Genomic DNA, 18,998 nt, shown 5'->3' with positions numbered 1-18,998 from the left:
TCACACGCATATAAAGTAAGCACCTTACAAGTGCGTGCGCAAGGCCTTCTTAATAACTAAAATTTATCCTAAAAAATTACATCAAATAAATCCAAAATACCTCAACAATTTCTTTATAAATAGATCTCCAATAATTTGTAAGGAACAAAATCCAAACCTCACGTACATAATGCCAATTGGCCAATAGATATAAGACTATTTCAAGACCATATATCTAATCCCAAAATCACTAAGCTTCTTTCCCTGTTCACAACACAACAACAAAACTCTCAAAACTTGTTATTCTTCACAATCTGAAACTGGAAGGGAAAATAGGGTGAGTTGACAACTCAATAAATAACCAAAGTCCTAATAAATTCTATCAAGCAAATAGATTTGTAAAATAATAAGTTGTACATAGATCGAATATTTTAACCTTACAAATATATCATACATATAAAAACCCACAAAGTGTTCGGTTTGCTCGTGTCACTCGTGGGCTCATGGGTGTTACATGTGCTCTACGCACACTCGCAATATTTTTCTTAAGCCCATGGGTAGACTAGGAAAAGCTCTCATTTTTCCTTCTAAACAACTACAAAGGTTAGGCCCTTTTGTAGTTATACTCTACTTATATAATGTATTATAAACTCGGTTTAAAACACTAATATTATTATTTTCGTGTATGTTCTAATAAGTATTATGGTTTACTAAAAAAAAAGGGATGTTTATCCTACATTGATTGTATGTGTCTAGTGTCCGCTGTTTATAACCCCAGTTTACAACTACAAAAGTTAGACCCTTTTGTAGTTGTACTCTGATTATGTAATGTATTATAAATCCAGTTTAAAACACTAATAGTATTATTTTCGTGTGTGTTCTAATAAGTATTACTGTTTACTCAAAAAAAAAAAAAAAAAAAAGATACTTATCCCACATTGGTTGTGTATGTCTAATGTCCACTGGTTATAACCACAATCTATAACTATAAAGGTTAAGCCCTTTTGTAGTTTTACTTTGGTTATGTAATGTATTATAAACTCAATTTAAAACATTAATATTATTATTTTCGTGTGTGTTCTAATAAGTATTACTGTTTAATAATTTTTTTTTTTAAAATCACATTTTCTTAAATTCCCCAAGGTTGAGTTTAAATTTTGGAGATTTCAGATCTAAGGGATTTGAAGAACAATTACTAATATAAATTGATTGATATGAGTTTAATAACACATGATGATAAGAACTTTGGAGATTTTACTACTAAAAAAAAAAAAGCCTATTGTGATATGATGGATATGAAATAACATCGTAAGGATAGTCATTTGAAATCAACGTCATACTAAAACTCAATTACCTTAATAAATTTCAAAATTTTGTGGTTTTATACCCTATTGAAGTCATTTAAATTAAAGATTGAAATCCAAATTCCTCTCTTTAAATTCATTTATCCAAACCAATCACAATGGGCTTGCTACTCTTTTGATTGATTGCTTATGGAATCAAGCTTTTTATTTCGCATGGGCCGCTTGCTTGGACTTATCAAAAGTGGGCCATAACGAAGTGGATTCACGCAATGTTCATATATAATTCACATGCAATGTTCAATTTTTTTATAAAAAACTTTATGCTCATTTAGATGAAATAAGTAACATACGTGGACGGTGTGTAATAAAAACGTGTGAGAGAATCAATGCCCTTTATAGTGTATGCTATGATTGATAGTGCTGTGTTAAAATTATGAGAGAGAGAGAGAGAGAGAGAGAGAGGAACTTCAAATTTGAAGGGGAGTGCATCATAAAAAAAGAAAGAGAAAAAAAATAAAAAATAAAAAAAGGGGAAGCGGTGAGAATCACAATAAATTTTAATCCTAGAGTAACCACTTTTTTTTTTCATGAATGAGCTAAAAATTTATTATATCAAACATCATTTACTATTACAAACAGGGTGCAAGCTGCAGACCAATTATCAATATGCAGAACAACACCTAGCAGCAACTAATACTCCCATCAAGCATTCGTTGATCAAATAATAAAAATTATATAATTAAAGCCAGCCCTATAATATTATTTGAAACTTAAGGCTAACTTAGCCAGAACACCAACTAGTGGTGCGGAAGTAACAGTGGTTGGTTCAGCCTGTTCGTAGTTAGATCTTAAGTCGGAGTAGTTATCATTCTCATCGGGGCCACTAACCACGGCACCATCCAACACGTTTGGGTTGGGTGCATCCTTGTTGAAATACAAGTCATAGCCTCCTTGGCATGACACAGGTGCAGGATTTACGTTGGTGGACACTATGGAAGCTCCTCTATGATGAACTTGATTCGGATAAGTTGACCCAAATCCTACCATGTAGCTCGTGCTTCTTGGGTTTGAACCCAAGATATAATCCACCTAGTTGTGACATAATCAATACACCAAAAGCCACAAATCAGTAAGGAGTACTACTATACATTCCCTCCAAAAAAAAAATAAAAGGTTTTTAAATTGTTGATATACATCATTTATTTCATGTCTCTATCAATAAAAATTGTGGACATTTCATGTAAATTTTGAGTATTGTGTGTACGGATAATAACCAGTGTGAAATAACATTTTCTGCATTGATCATGAGAAAACTATAAAGGAGAGGATTCCCTCCAATTGAATTCTCCTCTTCCGTTACATTTTTAATTGAATGTGTGACACGTGACATTTATTTAATTTTTGAATACTACATGTCATACATCTAACTAAAACTTATAAGAAATAGGAGGGAATCTTATCCGAAACTGTAATACCTGTGATTTGGCAAATGCAAGGAAGTCATTGGGTTGTATAGTGCCATCATGACAGTCAAATGTAGTTGAGAACGTGGTCAGATACTCAGAATATGTGGTGGCAATGAATGTGGCAGTGGTTACATATTGAAGGTTGTATGATAGAAACCATAGCAAGCCCCCAGGTGTCTTGATAACATTATTCTTTCCCTTTTGAAGGCAGTTGCATATGAACTGCTCTCCATCGATCTTGAAATGGCCATATATGTCTTGATCTAAGGCCCCCTCGAAAATAAGCTATAACACACAAATTAAATACATTTTCCATATTAAAACTTTCACATCAGTTCATGCAAAAAAAAAAAAAAAAAATTGTATTTTTTTAATATAATTTTAAAAAGAACTTATTTTTTCTATTTTATATACTCATTTTTCAAAATACCTCAAATCAAATTATTTATTTTACAGAACATTTCATTAAAATATCAATTTTTCTTTTTCTTTTTTTTTAATTGTTTCTATTTCTTCGCACACAACAACAACCATCCACTCTCTTTCTTCATCTTTGAGATATGTACAAAAAGAATAAAATAAATAAATGCAAAATAAATAGTCAATATAAATTTACATGGTTACTATAGCAACAATGTATTTTTACACAATTTTGTATGGTTTGATATTAGTAAATTTTGAAATTAATTGGCTAAAATGTGGAACATTTTCTATTATACAAGTATTGATGCAAATGCTCTTAACTCTGATATTCAAGTAACATGAGAATTAATATATGAGATATATGGTGGTTGTGAACAATATATATCATTAATATTTATATATATATATATTGTAAGGGACATATTTTTATGTAATTGGTATATCCTTTGACAAAACGTATTTTACTTGTATTTAGGTAAATCTAAGTATATAGGTTCAAGATGATCATTACAAGTGGTTACATTGTAGACATGAAGATTACTCAAGAACTGCTCAAGAAAAGTGTAATCTGTAGGTCTCGACACCTCCTCGACAGAAGCTCAATCTGTCGAGATTCATTAAAGCTCGACACATGTCTCAATCTATCGAGCTTACGGGATTCAAACTATATCCAGCAACGTTTTTATTCTAAAATGCTATTTGTTTATGAGTTTGTATAATCCTTATTGGAGTAGGAAAGCCCAAGGTTTGTGTATATATATTTGGAATAGAAGAGCCCATTGAGCTCCTATTTAAACAAGGAGGTGGAAAAAGAAAAACCTAACCCTTGAGAGCTTCATAAGATTTTCTTTTTGAAACTCTAGCCTTCTCCTACAAAAGAAAGAATTCTTGCTATATTTCTTGTACGCATTTGGGTTCTATAACAAAGTAAAGTCTCTCACACCATCATTGAAGATCTTATTGGTGTTTCTATGTGAAGTTGTTGCAAATCAACTACATCAATCAAAGGGTTGCAGTGGAGTTAGTCACGTACTGAGATCCGTGTATCATTAGTTAGTAACATACTGGAATTCATGCATTGAATGGAAAGATTGCCGCTACAATACAAGTCTAATTGGGTATTAAGGTAAGAGTTCAACTATAAGTTAGTATTTCGGGATAAGCCAAAGGGTTTAGTAAGATTCCTTATACTTGTAACTGCTTGTGATTGATAATAGTGAATTTTTGGGAGTGATGACCTTAAAATCACCTGATGGGGTTTTGCCTCGGTGGTTTTCTCCATTCGTAAATGAAAGCTCGAACTTGTGTGAAAACACAAGAGCTGTTTAAACCGCCAACTTAAAAATTACGGCTAAATTACTTTTACTCTAACTTATCAAAGTGCGGAACAAAAGTAAATGAAGCACAATAAACCGATAACTACGTTAGTGATAAACATGAATAACAAACAATAAAAGTAAAGCACAAAAGTAAGGAAAGAGATATGCAGCCACAAGATAACATCAAGACGTATTATTGAAGAGGAAACCAAAGAACTTGGCAAAAAACCTCTCCGCCACCCTCCAAGCGGTAAATCGATCCACTAGAGAATAAATTGGAGTACACGAATAACAAAAGACCCTCTAAGCCTAGTCTACCTCATGTATTTGAGCCCTCCAAGCTCCTACTACCAACTGACTGGACAAAACCTTGACTTCTCTAACCCTCTAGATCACACAATTCAGCCCGATTGCATCCACCAAACAAATGGCTTCTTTCAATGCTTCCCAAGCTTCAAAACACTCTTGACAATTTGAAAATGTGTAAGTTGTGTTTGGGTACAAATCACCTCTCAAGATATGATAATGGGAGAGGGAATGAGAAGAGATTAGAATGATTTCTCACTAAAGATGAGTAGCTCTCTCTCTAAAAGATGGATGTGTATGTTGTTGAAAATCTATCTAGGGTTTTTCTCTCTGAATGGCCTCCTTACAATTTTTGTGGGTAATGAGGGTATATATAGTATAGATAAAGGGTAAAAATGTCACACTAAACAATTTTTCAGGCAGAGAATTTCGCGAGTATCTCGTGAGAAGGCCTTACTTGCAAGACACTCGCGAAATTGACAGTCTGGCACGACTCTTCAGCTTCCAGTCATGTGCTTCCCACATGGCTCTTTCAAATGTTAGCTTCTCGCAAAATCCACTTGATCTTCAATTAAGCTTTAGTCTTCACCAACTTAATACTAAACCCGATATAATAAAATCCCACAAAATACAAGGACAAAATTAAAGCAACTACAACATTTTTTGTCATGGAATAAAGTCAACATAAAACATAGTTGTAAATCACAACTTTAAAGTAAATAAATCACCCTTGTCAAATTTATTTTCCGCTGCATTTAATATAATTTGTGATTTATTTGTACTACCACGCTATTACATGTAATTGAACCTAATTAATTAACTTGGGTAATTAATTAATTTGCAAAAGGTCCATTCATTTTTGCCCAAACATATATTGTCCTTTATCCAATCAAACATTGCACTGTCTTGCTGAATTGATATCATTTTGTGTATGCAATATTACTAAAGTATGTAAGTGCTTTTTGTTTATCTTTAGTTTCCCTTTCCATTTGTGAATAAGAAAGGAAATTATCTTTGAAGCTAGGACCCGTGCACCAAGGTACTTGTCATCCCAGGAAAACTTGGATCTCGCGCCACCAGAGGACCCTTCAAGGGCATCTAGGTAAGATTCCTCACCCTTCAAGGCCCGTGGATGGACTATGATAAACTCTCATATTTCCTTCTAAATCACATTTTCCTAAATTCCCCAAGATTGAGTTTGGATTTTGAGGATTTCAAATCAAAGGGATTTGAAGAACAATTACTAATATAAATTGCTTGATATAAGTTTGATAACAAATGACGATAAGAACTATGGAGATTTTACTAAAAAAACTATTATGATATGATTAGGGGTGTCCACGGGTCGGGTTTGTGCTTGACCCGGACCCAACCCGAATTTATCGGGTGGGTAAAAATCCAAACCGAAACCGACTCATTTTACTGGTCGGGTTTTCCGGTTCGGGTCCATCGGTTTTCAGGTTTGTGCCGGTCGGTTTCGAGTTTTGCCGCCGGTGCCGAAATTTCGCAGGATCTAGCAAGATCTGGCCGATATTCCGCCGGATCCGTCGAGATCTAGCTGATATTTTGCCGGATCCGTCAAATCTAAACTAGATCTCGACGAAATATCGCCGGATCTCGCCAGATCTGGTGGATTTCAAGTAGATCTTGGTCGTAAAAACAAAAATATCGCCGGTATTTGTCATTTTTTGTCAGAAAACCTGGAAATGTAGTAGAATGTTGTTGATTTGATGGTCGGGTCGGGTGGCTTGGGTTTTTGGGGAGGAATACCACCAACCGACCCGAAGGGTTCGGGTTCTGTGGGTGACGACCCGCTACCAACCATCGAATTGGTCCGTTCGGGTGGTGGCCGGTCGGTTTCGGGCGGGTCCGGCAGGTTGGTCGGGTGATGAGGACCCATGGACACCCCTAGATATGATGGATATATATAAAATAATATCTTATAGATAGTCATTTGAAATCAACATCATAATAAAACTCAATTAATTTCAAAATTTTGTTGTTTTATACCCTATTTAAGTCATATAAATTAAAATTTGAAATTTGAATTCCTCTCTTTAAATTCATTTATCCAAATGAATTACAATTGATTTTCCATGTACACTTGGCCCTCATGGAGGTATGGAAAAAAATAATGGGCTCAGTATCCTTCTGGTTGATTGCTTGCAGTTTTAGGCTTTTTATGTCACCTTCGCTTGTTTGAACTTATCAAAAGTGGGCCATAACAAAGTATATTATAGTGCTTAAATTATTTTTACTATTACCTAAAAGATAGGCTACCATTGAAAATTAAACCAAATCAAACCAAACCTTATGAAAAGCTCAAACTCACTTATTCCCTTATATATTATGACTCAAGCATGATCCTTTCCCAAGTGTAGATGAAAGCCAAGACCCTAACTCACTTATAAACTCTCTTTCTCCTCCCCCACATGTAGATGAAACTTGAAAGTCAAGACCGTGACTTACTTTGAAGTTCTCTTCCTTCGTACAAGCTTCCCTTCAAACTACACATACTCTTCAACTTCTTTACAAATAATAGTTTGCAGTCTGGATTCAGTGATCGCATTTGACCAAACCAATGTTCCTACTCATTTTTCAAGTCTTAATTTAGCCCTTTTGTGTAAACCAATAGAGATGTACAATCAAAAAATATACAATCACTCTAAAAATTTATAAATAAAGAAAAAAGGAAATGTACAATTTAACCTCAACAGTCCCACTGCTCTCTCTCTCTCTCTCTCTCTCTCTCTCTCTCTCTCTCTCTCTCTCTCTCTCTCTCTCTCTCTCATTATAGCCCTGATCACTATGTAAATTGTTAATTAACTTTTATTCTTCGATCTTTATCTTTTTTCTTTTCTTTTCTTTTCTTTTCTTCATTATAATTATAAAACATATAGGACCATAGGTACAAGTTAACCTTGGCTGGTATATATATATATATAATCTGGTTTTCTTCATGCTGTTATGTGTTAGTGAAATACAAAGGAGTACCATGTTGAAAAAATGGTCGTAACGAATTAACAATAAAGCTAAGCTACACATAATTCAATTAGGAATTTTTTATTTTAAAAATAAATAAATTTATTTCTTTCAAGTTTCGGAATTTGTACCCGAACTCTTATGCGATTCCTATCTTCTCTTTGGTTCTCTCTCTTTGGCTCTATCTCTAACCTTAAAATGCAGACGATTTCTTTGTTCATCAGTGTGCTGCGTGCAGTGGTATAGTAAATTCTTCTCTCTGTGTGTTTATATTTGAAATGTAAAAATAACTGAGTTTACTGATCAGGACTTTTGACAGTTGAGAAAATATTTTGTAGTTTACGGCTCACATGTAGTATTATTTTATTATTTTGAGAATACATTTTATTTTATATTTGATTATACGTCACCTTTAATGTTTTACTATATTATATTATTTTTAGTTTTGATAACAATGTATTGTTATTTGTATTTGTTTATTATCATACTTATATGTTTGATTATGTTATATTATATTTAATAATAGTAATATGTGTAATTATTATAATGAAGCATTGAGATAAATACAAACTCACTTTAATTGTTTGGCCTTATTTATAAATAGAATAGTGATAGTTACATAATGTGTGTATGGTTATGTGTAATATTGTGTGTTCAATAATAATTTTCCTTATAAATAATTTTTGTATTATTAAATAATGTATGATAAAATTTTGCTCAATTACAATTAATTTACGAAATAAAGCTTTTTTTTTTTTTTTTTTTTTACTTAAGTTTTTTATTGTATTTAACTTGGCTCCCATGAAAAAATTTATAGCTTCGCCATTGACCAAGGAGTAGTCGATTTGGGGTTGAGTTAACGGTGAGGTGGGAGGTAGTTGGAGGGTCAATGGTTTGAGAATGCTGGGAGTGAGTGATCCTGTTTGAATTGGCGAGAGGAGTGTGGGGGTGAAAATTGTGAAATGTAGTCTGTTATTGAATATGTGTTGTATTACTGTGGTAGACCCACCAGGCAACTTAAACTAGGTGTCATACTTGGGCTTAAGACATGTCATACATTTGTATACTTTCGTTTCATCAATAAAATTATAAAATTATAAAACTTGGATGTTTCAGTTGGAAACAACACATAGACAGACTAATAGAACTATAAAACTTTTGGCAAGTTGAATTATTTTTTAAAACTATGATTATGATCTATAGAAGTTACTCATTAAACCATTCAAATTCAATGTTCAAGTACTCAAATATTAGGGAATTTATCTTACAACTTCTATCAATCTATGGAAGATGTAAAAGAAAAAAATATGAAGTTGTTGAGCATTTTTCCACATTAAATTATAATATATATATATATATATTTAATTTGATTAGAACTCATTATTTTATTAAAATAAACCAAAAAATTGATTCAATTACGATCTGTTTTTCTAAACAAAATTTAATTTAATTATGTTACTCTTTTCTACAAATTCTATAATATGAATTTATCTATATCATTTCCAAATATTTTTGATGATTTTCTCATGTATTGCACGAGTTAGCGACTAGCAGTAATTATAATCGAATTGAGTTTTTAACCATGAAGGGGTGATACGGTTAATATGTAAATGTACATATTAACCATATTTGTTATATAATTACATTAACTGAATATTCTATATATGTTTCAATTGAGTACATGAATGGTTCTATATATTTTTTCACACACAATAGGTTGATCTTGAGGGAGGATATTACGATGCTGGGATAACGTAAAGTTTGGTTTCCCATTTGCATTCACAATAACAATGCTTTCATGGAGCACATTAGAGTTCCAAGCTCAACTGAAGGACAATAATCAGCTTCCATATGCACTGGAAGCAATCAATTGGGGCACAGATTACTTGATCAAAGCCCATCCTGAGCCACACGTTCTGTATGGTCAAGTTGGTGATGGTGATTCTGATCATGCATGTTCGCAAAGACCAGAAGACATGACCACTCCACGCCCAGCTTATAAGATCGATGAGAAAAATCCAGGAGCTGATCTTGCTGCTGAAACTGCTGCTGCTTTTGCCGCAGCTTCTTTGGCTTTCCTGCCAACAAACGAAACATACGCATCCATACTATTAACCCATGCAAAACAGGTTTACTTAGGGTATTGCATTTGATGCAATTAACCCACTTTTCTCTCACAATTTTTATTTAATTTTTTACATTTTTAAATTTTTTTACTTCCTTTTAATATATTTAATTTAATGGTTGAGATTAAAAGTTGAAATTGATTAAGTGTTTGTTTAGCATAAGTTTTTAGCTTTTAACTTTTAATGTACAGCTTTTTAAAATTTTACTTTTTTTTTTCTATTTTTTCTCACTTTTTTGAGGTATAATAAGTATAATTTAGCAAATTTTTAGCAAAAAATTAGATAAGTTGTTCCCAAACAAATACAATTGCCTTACTTGATCTCATCCTTTCCTCTCTTCATCGCCATCACTATTTATTATCATTATCATTATGATGAAGTGATTATAAATTCCCCTCTTTTCTTTTTTTAACCACTTAAAATTTGGGGATAATTGATAATTTAAATGTCTTAGTAAAGGGGTTTCTAGGTTAAACACTGGATCCACATGTGAAAACTATTAGAATAATAACTTTCATTTTAAAAAAATCTAGAATCCCATATGTTGAATCTGATTTATTAAGGATTAGTTTAAACTCAAATATGAGTAAAGAGATTGTTCAATTAAATTATTTTGGTGATTAAATTCACAATTTTCTAACAATTATTTTACTAGAGCAAGATCCAACGCACATTGCCTTCAAAAAAAAAAAATTGTCACAAACATGCTAACACATATATTTATCAAAATATAGGTAAATGATTAAATTCATTATTTTCAACTTNTCTTCGTCTCCCTCTTTAGCTTCCTCTCTCTTTCTCTGATCTCTCATCCCTTTATTTCTCTCTCACCTCTTTTTTTTTTTTTTTTTTTTTTTTTTTTTTTTTTTTTTTTTTTTTTTTCTCTCTATCTTCCCTTGAATCAACCCTCCATGGTGGAGATGTGGCGTGGAACTCATGGATCGGTGGCTGGGTTTCATCATCCCTGATGTGGGTTTCATTTTTGGAGGTATCAGTTTCATGGATCAATGGATGGATTTCATTTTTGGTGGTGTGAGTGGCCAGATTTCTTTGTTCCTTGGTTTGGTGGTTGTGGTTTTTGTGGGTTGGTGGTGGGTAATTTGATGGTGGTGTGGGTAGTGGGTTGATGGTGGTGATTGGATGAGAGTTTTAATTTGGTTGGGTTGATGGTGGTGGTGGCGGCGGCGGCTTGGTGGTGGTGGCAGTGGGCTGTGTGAGTAATTTATTTAGTAGTATAAATTATATTATTTTATTGTATAGAAATATTATTTGAATAAATACAATAGGAAAATAAAAGTTGGGATGCTAAAAGTGTTGTAAAATGGTATGGTATAAATGATAAAGTAGGTTTTGAGATGGTAAAATAGAATAGTTTGAAAATTTCGGATGTGAATGCTTTAAAGCAGCTCATAAATGACATTTGCCTATTTTAATTTGGCCAAGCAAAAGTAAAAAGTTTGGCTGAATGTATTGAAAAATGTAAAGTAATTGGTTTGGGTTATGGATTTTTTTTTTTCTTTTTTCTTTTTAAGAGTTTTGTTTTATTTAGCTTCACCGTCTTTGGAATTGTTTTTTTGGCTCTGTCACTTAAGAGAGTAAATGGTGATTGTTGTGTGCAAAAAACAAAGAAACAATTAAAAAATCAACTAAAATTGATATTTAATGAAATGTAGTGAGAAATAGATAATATAATGTGAGGTGTTTTGAAAAGTGAGTAAATAAATAGAAAAAGTTAAGTTTTATATATGCTAAAAAAGACAAAATTTTTGCATAAGCTAATGTGAATGCTCTAATATATGGAACATGAATTTAATTTGTGTTATAGCTTGTTTTGGAGGGGAACATAGATGATGAAGCATATGGCCAGTACAAGAGCCAGGCAGAGGAGTTCATATGCAATTGCCTTCAAGAAGGCAAGAATAATGTGAAACAGACACCCGGGGGTTAGCTTGCTTGCCAAATCACAGGTATTATAGTTTCATATTAGATTCCCTAAAATTTTCAATAGTTTTTATTTAGATGTATGACGTGTAGTATTTAAAAATTAAATAAATGTCACATGTCGCATATTCAACTAAAAATAGAAGGGAATTGGAAAATTCAATCAGAGGGTATCCTCTTCCTTACAGTTTTCTCATAATCAATATGAAAATGTTAGATTACACTTGTTTTACTTGTACACACAATATTCACAATTTACACAAAATGTCCACAATTTTTATTGATAAAAAAATGAAATAAAAGATGTGTATTGACAATGTACACTACTTAAAAATGTTTTTTATTTTTTTTATTCTTTTCATGTACTTCTACTTACTGATTAGTGGCTTTTGGTGTAATGTTTGTGTCACTACTTGGTGGATTATATCTTGGGTTCAAGCCCAAGCACGAGCTACATGGTAGGATTTGGGCCAAATTATCCGACACAAGTTCATCATAGAGGAGCTTCCATTTGTGTCCATCAAGGTAAATCCTGCACCTGTATCATGCAAAGGAGGCTATGACTTGTGTTATGGCGATGATGCACCCAACCCAAACTTGTTGGAAGGTGCAGTGGTTAATGGCCCCGATGAGAATGATATCTACTCCGACTTAAGATCTAATTACGAACAGGCTGCACCAGCCGCTGTTACTCCCGCACCACTAGTTGGCATTCTGGCTAAGCTTGCCTTAACGTTCAAATAAATATATATTAGAGGGCTGGCTTTAATTAATTAGATGAATGGACATCTGAGGTTATATAATTTTTATTATTTGATCAACGAATGCTTGATGGGAGTACTAGTTTGCTGCCAGTTATTGTTCTGCATATTGGTAATTGGTCTGCAGCTTGCAGCTTGCTTGTAATAACAAATGATGTTTGTTATAACAAATAGTCAGAAATCTTTGCCTAAAAGCATGTTAGTCTCAAGTTTTGCATAAAAAGTATAATTAAATTATATTGGTCTCAAACTAAAACAACAAATACTACTAGAAGACTTAAAAAGAAAAATTTTGGTGTGCATCTAACTAAAATTCTTTTTAGTCTCTAGTTTCTACCATATGGGATACCAAAATTATTTTTCATTATAGATTATATGCCAAATATTTGTAACTAGAATCCTATAAATTGTTTAGATTTTTAGAAGGGACAAATGCTATCATAATCTAGAGAAGGGACAAATGCTATCATAATCTCAATTGTTTGTCAATAACTAAACTTATGATCATTTTTATGCTTATGATGGACCTACAACTCTCATGCATTTGTGTGAAAAAAAAAAAGCACCTGCAATTCGAAGGCATCACAAACAATTTGGTTCAACTTGCTATGAATTTCTTAATCAGCTGTAGGAGCATATCAAAAGTCATATTAACAAATTGGTCTTCATACCTAGTACCATAGCATCATAGATAACTCAAAATTTAATATGAATATAGTTGAATGCAATATAACTATTGGTGACTATGCCATATCGCATGCCAGTTGACATTTTTGTAACATAACAAGAAAAACACTTGTTATCTTAGAAGACAGTCTTTCCAATGTATAGCAATTGGCATGATTGAATATTTATCTTCAATTTGGGGAATCCTAATATACCACTCAAATTGAGAGAGAGAGAGAGAGAGAGAGAAGCATTAATATATATATATATATATATAGAGAGAGAGAGAGAGAGAGAGAGAGAGAGAGAGAGAGAAATGAAGTCTTTCTCAACAACAACAAAAAAAAAAAATGAAGTTAAGATTATCTTACTCCTGCTTCTTTACCATCTGAAAGCGCAGAATATATATGCACGCCATTCCACTCTTTGGTGAATTGGTAATTCCCCTGAACGCTGGGCCTCATAATATAACAAAGACTTGTTCAGAGCTTCCGCATAATCTATTGAAGTAACTCCATCACCATGAACCAATAAGAAGAAACACAAGCTAACCAAAACAAAGATAATGCTAGAAAGCATTGCTCTTTTTTGAAAAAGCATTTCTCTTGTGTGAAAATAATATGTATGAACAACGCCTAGAAGATAATAACATAGTTTTTTCATAATAATTAAATCATAATTAATTGGTATTTATAGAGTTATCATATGTATATTCTGGGGCAATGGGGCATTAAGATCTAATATTTTGGAAAAAAGTTAAGAAAGATTCCAACTTAGGCATTGTGGATTAAGATAAATTAAAGTAAAATGTATTTTTTTGAGGAGAGCATGTCATAACCAATCTGTGAATATTCAATTCAATAAAAGTGTAAGAGGTGGTTCAATTAAAATAAAGCATGCCAACTAAACAATTTTAAATCCAATTCAACAATCATATATAATATATTAAATGGGAATCTAATCAAGATTATAAATTAGATTGACAAAAAAAAAATTCACTGTAGATTATTTTTGCACTCCAATTTTGTGCTAAGTGTTCTTTCAATTATACTCTAATTTTGTATCAATTATATTAAAAAACAAATTACTGCATCTAAATTTAGAAGAAAAATTGAATTTATTATTTTTATGATATTATGAATATATAGTAAATACAAATTAATGCATCTAAATTTAGAAAATTAAAAAATATTTTGAATTTATTATTTTTGTAATATTATGAATGTATAGTCTATTACATATTAAGTAAAATAATTATTTGTGTGTGTATGTCTATTGTGATTATTCACTCTGTTTATTTTAACATTAACACATTTTGGAAAATTAATAAGATTTCAAAAAGACACATTTTATAGAAATCTATCTCACATTTTCCTATATTTAATAGAGATTAAAATAAGTTGGAAAATCTATCTCTTGATTTCTTTTATTTAGCTTGATATGAGATAGAGTTATTTTCTATCAAATATTTTTGAAAAACAACTCTATCACATTCCAAGTTAAATAAGAGAAGTTAATAAATTTTTTTCCCTTGACTCTTTTTTTTTTTTTTAGGATACTACCAAACATAGGAATATTTTCATATAAGGTTTTCCACATCCAATAAAACGAAGCGGACTCATGCATATGTGAGAGTTATAAGCTAGTTTCAAGTTATATTACAAACAGTATAACTAAACAATCCCAATTCTTCCATAGCTACTAGATTTGGTCGTCACGGCTCAAATGCCTCACACCCTACAGTCATCTTCAAATCAAAAGACTAAAACACCATCAAAACTTGTAGTAAATGCAACATTGGAAGCAATGGAGCTGGCGTGGAGGCAATGGTGGAACCAGAAAATTTTTTCAAGAGGGCCAAGTTTCAAAAAATATATAAGAATAACACACATATAGTGTGTGTGTATATATATGAATTATATTTATTTTTTTATAAGTATATTATATTTATTTATTACTTATGCATGAATAATGTTTGTAATTTTGATTTAACATATTATATTTTCTTACTTAAAAATAATAATAATATCATCAAGTCTTTCATTGGGGGAAAAAATAAGTTTTTTTTTTGCTGCTCTTAGATAGAATTCTATTCTAACTTAATATAAGTGTATGTATGTATAAAACACCTTCCTAAATACTAGAATCCCAACCTTTGCCTCTCCACACCAACAAAACTTGTACTTGTGAAATGACCATTATACTAAAAATGCACGGTAGTAAAAAAAAAAAAAGACTTGATATGTCTAAAAATACACGAATCAATTTAATAAAAATAGAACATAATTATATTATGTATGATATACATTAAATACACCTTAATTTAATGAGCTATATATGATATAAGAGTAATTAGTGATTTATGTTCCTCAAAATGTGCATGTGTAGAAAAATTAGGTAAATGATCATTACTTAATTTGACAAAAATCTATAAACCATGGATATCATTCGACCTATAATTTATTTAAAAATAAACATGAAGAAACATAATATGTTGTATAACCAAGAGGAATATTCATGTGTTTCTCTAATAGTGATGTCACAATATATAAATAAATAAAAATACCATTCCCCAAAGTAGAAAAAAATATTTTCTTTTTTTTTCAACATTAATGTTTTATGGAAAATGAATCATTTTTCAAAAATTACTTTCCAAAAAACTATATCATTTTTTTTTATGTTTGGTAGTAACCTTAAAATGAATTGGAAAACTATCACTTTTTTATTTTAGAAAAGTTGGAAAACTATCTCTTAACTTCCCTTATTTAGCTTCACATGAAAATGAGATAGAGTTGTTTTTCAAAAAAAAAATTAGTGGAAAACAATTTTATCTCACACCAAGCTTCCTCTTCTTTTCTTTTTTTTTTCTTTTTTTTTTTTAAAGAGTTCCAACCTATGGCGTCCACTTCTGATAATAGCTCTTTTATTATCAGACCAAAATACTCGTTTTTGGTATAGGCGAGAATTGAACCTTAGATATTTTATTCAACCATCAGAGATTTTACCAATTAAGCTAACTAGAACTCACTTATTTCACACCAAACTAAATATAGGAAGTTAAGAGATAATTTTCTTTTAACCTATTTTTTTATAATACTACTAAACACAGAAAAATGCAAAAACCGATCTTTATATAAATGTCAAAAGAGTTCTATTTCCAAAAGAAATTTCATGGAGTTCATGAGCTGTACATTTTGTTCTCTCACAGCTTCTTCAAATTACATTAAAAATAAATTAATAGATAAACAAATCATAACCACATTTTCTTGCCAAAGCTAGCTTGGACTATCATCTTAATGGGTGTGGAAACAACCCACATTTTCCCCTTAAAATACAATAAAAAGTATATCATACAAACTATTCTTTTTTCCTTTTTTTATTTTTTGGCCAAATTACAAAACTCATCCTCTAAATTTCACTTTTTTTTTTTAATTTCAGTCCTTTAAATTTTGGTTTTGTCATTCCAATCCTCTAAATTTCATTCATTTTCAATTACATCCTCCATCAGTGTTCTATTAGTTATTGTCATCCATTTACCAAAACGACGTCCTTTTGATTATTATTATTATTATTATTATTATTATTATTATATTTCTTAATTTCAGAAAAATTGAATAACGTTAATTAAAAAAATTTAAAAAAAAAAAACCAGAAACTAAACTCAGGGGAACGATGTCATTCCCGAGCCCACTGAATAACAAAAATAATCCCCACCCCCACTAATACCTTCATCTCTCGCTTCTGATCAACGGGCTGGTCAGGCTAGCCCAGTCCATTTTTACTTGGCCCATGGACATAATGGGCTGGACATAGTGAGCTATTAACTAAATAACGGGTCGGGTCGGGTTGGGCTGAAAGAGAAAACTCCAGCCCATGATCCTACCCATGGGCAATGCCTATTTTGTCTTTAGCAAACTGGGCTATCGGGTTGGGCCTAATGGGCTACCCATGCACTTGTATTAGCATTTTATTTTATTATTTTTATAATGAAAGAATCAATTTTTTATAAGGGAATAATCAATCTATTTTTTTAATGGAAAAAATCAAATAATTTAATACTTAATTAAAAAAAAAAACTTTTATGGTCAAATCTATTTAATTTTTTGTTTTGTTAATGGAAAGCTATTTAATTTTGTCTATTAAGGCTTTAAATGGTTTTTAATTTTTATCTTTAATAAATAAATAAGTAAAAGTCATATGGTTAATTCAAATTAAAGTTGCTAAACTACTAGGAAAATATATATTTAGTAAACTAAATTAACATAATCACTTAAGTGTCTTAGTGGTATATAGAGTTCTCTTAAAAAATTCCTCTTTAACATCTCAATATCAATCCTTCATACTCATTTTATATATTTTTGTTATGAATTTTGAGTTATTGAGCTAGGCAACTAGTTGGGCCAACGGGCTAAGCTATTGGGCTAGCTCACCGGGTGTCCATAGGCATAAAAACTAACTCACGACTTGACTCACTGGGCTAGTGCACTACTCATGGGCCTAAAATATGGGCCAGGCTACCCATTACCCCAGTGGGCCATCGGGCTTTTAGGTCTGACCTTTGACCATGGGCTATTTGGTGACCCTTTTGCACAGTTCTAGTAATTTGAACCAACTTATCCGCCAAAGTTGATTTTCCATGGTCAATATGCGCAATGGTGCAGAAATTCCTTATACTAGACACTGGAACCTGCAACTTCAAAACCAAAACAAAAAAGCAAGTAGCAAAGCAAATACACAAATCCTATTGAAACAAAAATTTTGACCTTACCTTGAAGACGATCATGTCCAGCTTGGACGGAGATATCAAGGTCAATGGAAGATGACTGGCCGATTGGCAAAGAACTGGCTAAGAAAAAGGAGAGACTATGGTGGTTCCCTGGGTTTTTTTTTTTTTTTTTTTTATAATTAAAGTTTTCAGTTTTTTTTAGATTAAGAAATAATAATAATAATAATAATAATAACATCCACAACGGCGTCACTTTGGAAAGTGGATGGCAACAACTAATAGAACACTAACGAGATGACTCAATTGAGAATAAATGAAACTTAGAGGACTAAAATGATAAAACCCAAACTTAGATGACTGAAATGAAAAAAGTATGAAACTTAAAAGATGAGTTTTGCATCAGGGCCTTACTTTTTTTATAAACAAAAACCTCATGTGAAAGATAGTTTTTTGTGTTTTCTTTTATTTGGTAATATCAAAAAAATAAAAAGCGATCAAAGGAAAACTATCTCTTGACTTTTCTTATCTAAAAAGATCAAGTCATAACATAGTTCTTGAACTCCTACACCCGCACATATTTTTTCTTGCTTACTTTGCAAGTAAGGTCTTCCCATCAAAGGCCTTAACGTATCCTCCCTCAAGAAAAGATATTAGGATTTGAATTCTTAGTAGTACTTCTTGTTTGTTATCGATATCAATTTTATATATGTTGTAGCTTTAGCATGAAATAGAATTGTTTTTCACTAAAGTTTTCTTCAAAACAATTCTATCTCATGCCAAGCTAAATAAGAGAACTCAAAAGATAATTTTCCAACTCTATCACATTTAAAAACTATATATCTTCAACAAGAACAAACAGTAAATAAAACAATCACATATAAGACATGAATAATTCCTGACAAGTAGGCAGTAAATAAAACATACACTCATAGTGAATCAGATCTATATTTTTATCAAACCATAAATTAATAACAATCCCTACGTACATTAAGCAGTGAA

General features: G+C 31.5%; 1 protein-coding gene across 1 annotated transcript; it reads right to left on the bottom strand.

The window, feature by feature from the left end:
• Positions 1 to 2,042: 2,042 nt before the first annotated feature.
• Positions 2,043 to 18,056, bottom strand: LOC111998288 (endoglucanase 13-like). The gene is made up of 8 exons (XM_065777166.1): positions 18,042 to 18,056; positions 17,830 to 17,960; positions 13,687 to 13,820; positions 9,748 to 9,857; positions 5,795 to 5,914; positions 4,422 to 4,440; positions 2,759 to 3,012; positions 2,043 to 2,372 (listed from the first exon to the last, which is right to left on the bottom strand). The coding sequence occupies exons 1-8, from the start codon at positions 18,054 to 18,056 to the stop codon at positions 2,043 to 2,045; spliced, it is 1,113 nt and encodes a 370-aa protein (XP_065633238.1).
• Positions 18,057 to 18,998: the final 942 nt, after the last annotated feature.

The sequence above is a fragment of the Quercus suber genome, unplaced genomic scaffold (genome assembly GCF_002906115.3).
Source record: "Quercus suber isolate HL8 unplaced genomic scaffold, Cork oak 2.0 scaffold_150, whole genome shotgun sequence".
NCBI lineage: Eukaryota > Viridiplantae > Streptophyta > Magnoliopsida > Fagales > Fagaceae > Quercus > Quercus suber.
The sequence above is the reverse complement of the archived record's forward strand: the minus strand, read 5'-3'. Positions and strand labels throughout refer to the sequence as shown.

What these genes read in the sequence shown, in the direction of transcription:
- LOC111998288 (XM_065777166.1), bottom strand. An exon ending in CAAATAGCCCATGGTCAAAG is followed by an intron (nt 13,821 to 17,829) that starts GTCAGACCTAAA and finishes TGTTTTGGTTAG; the next exon opens with CTTGTGTTTCTTCTTATTGG. An exon ending in TCACCAAAGAGTGGAATGGC is followed by an intron (nt 9,858 to 13,686) that starts GTGCATATATAT and finishes GTTTGTTGGCAG; the next exon opens with GAAAGCCAAAGAAGCTGCGG.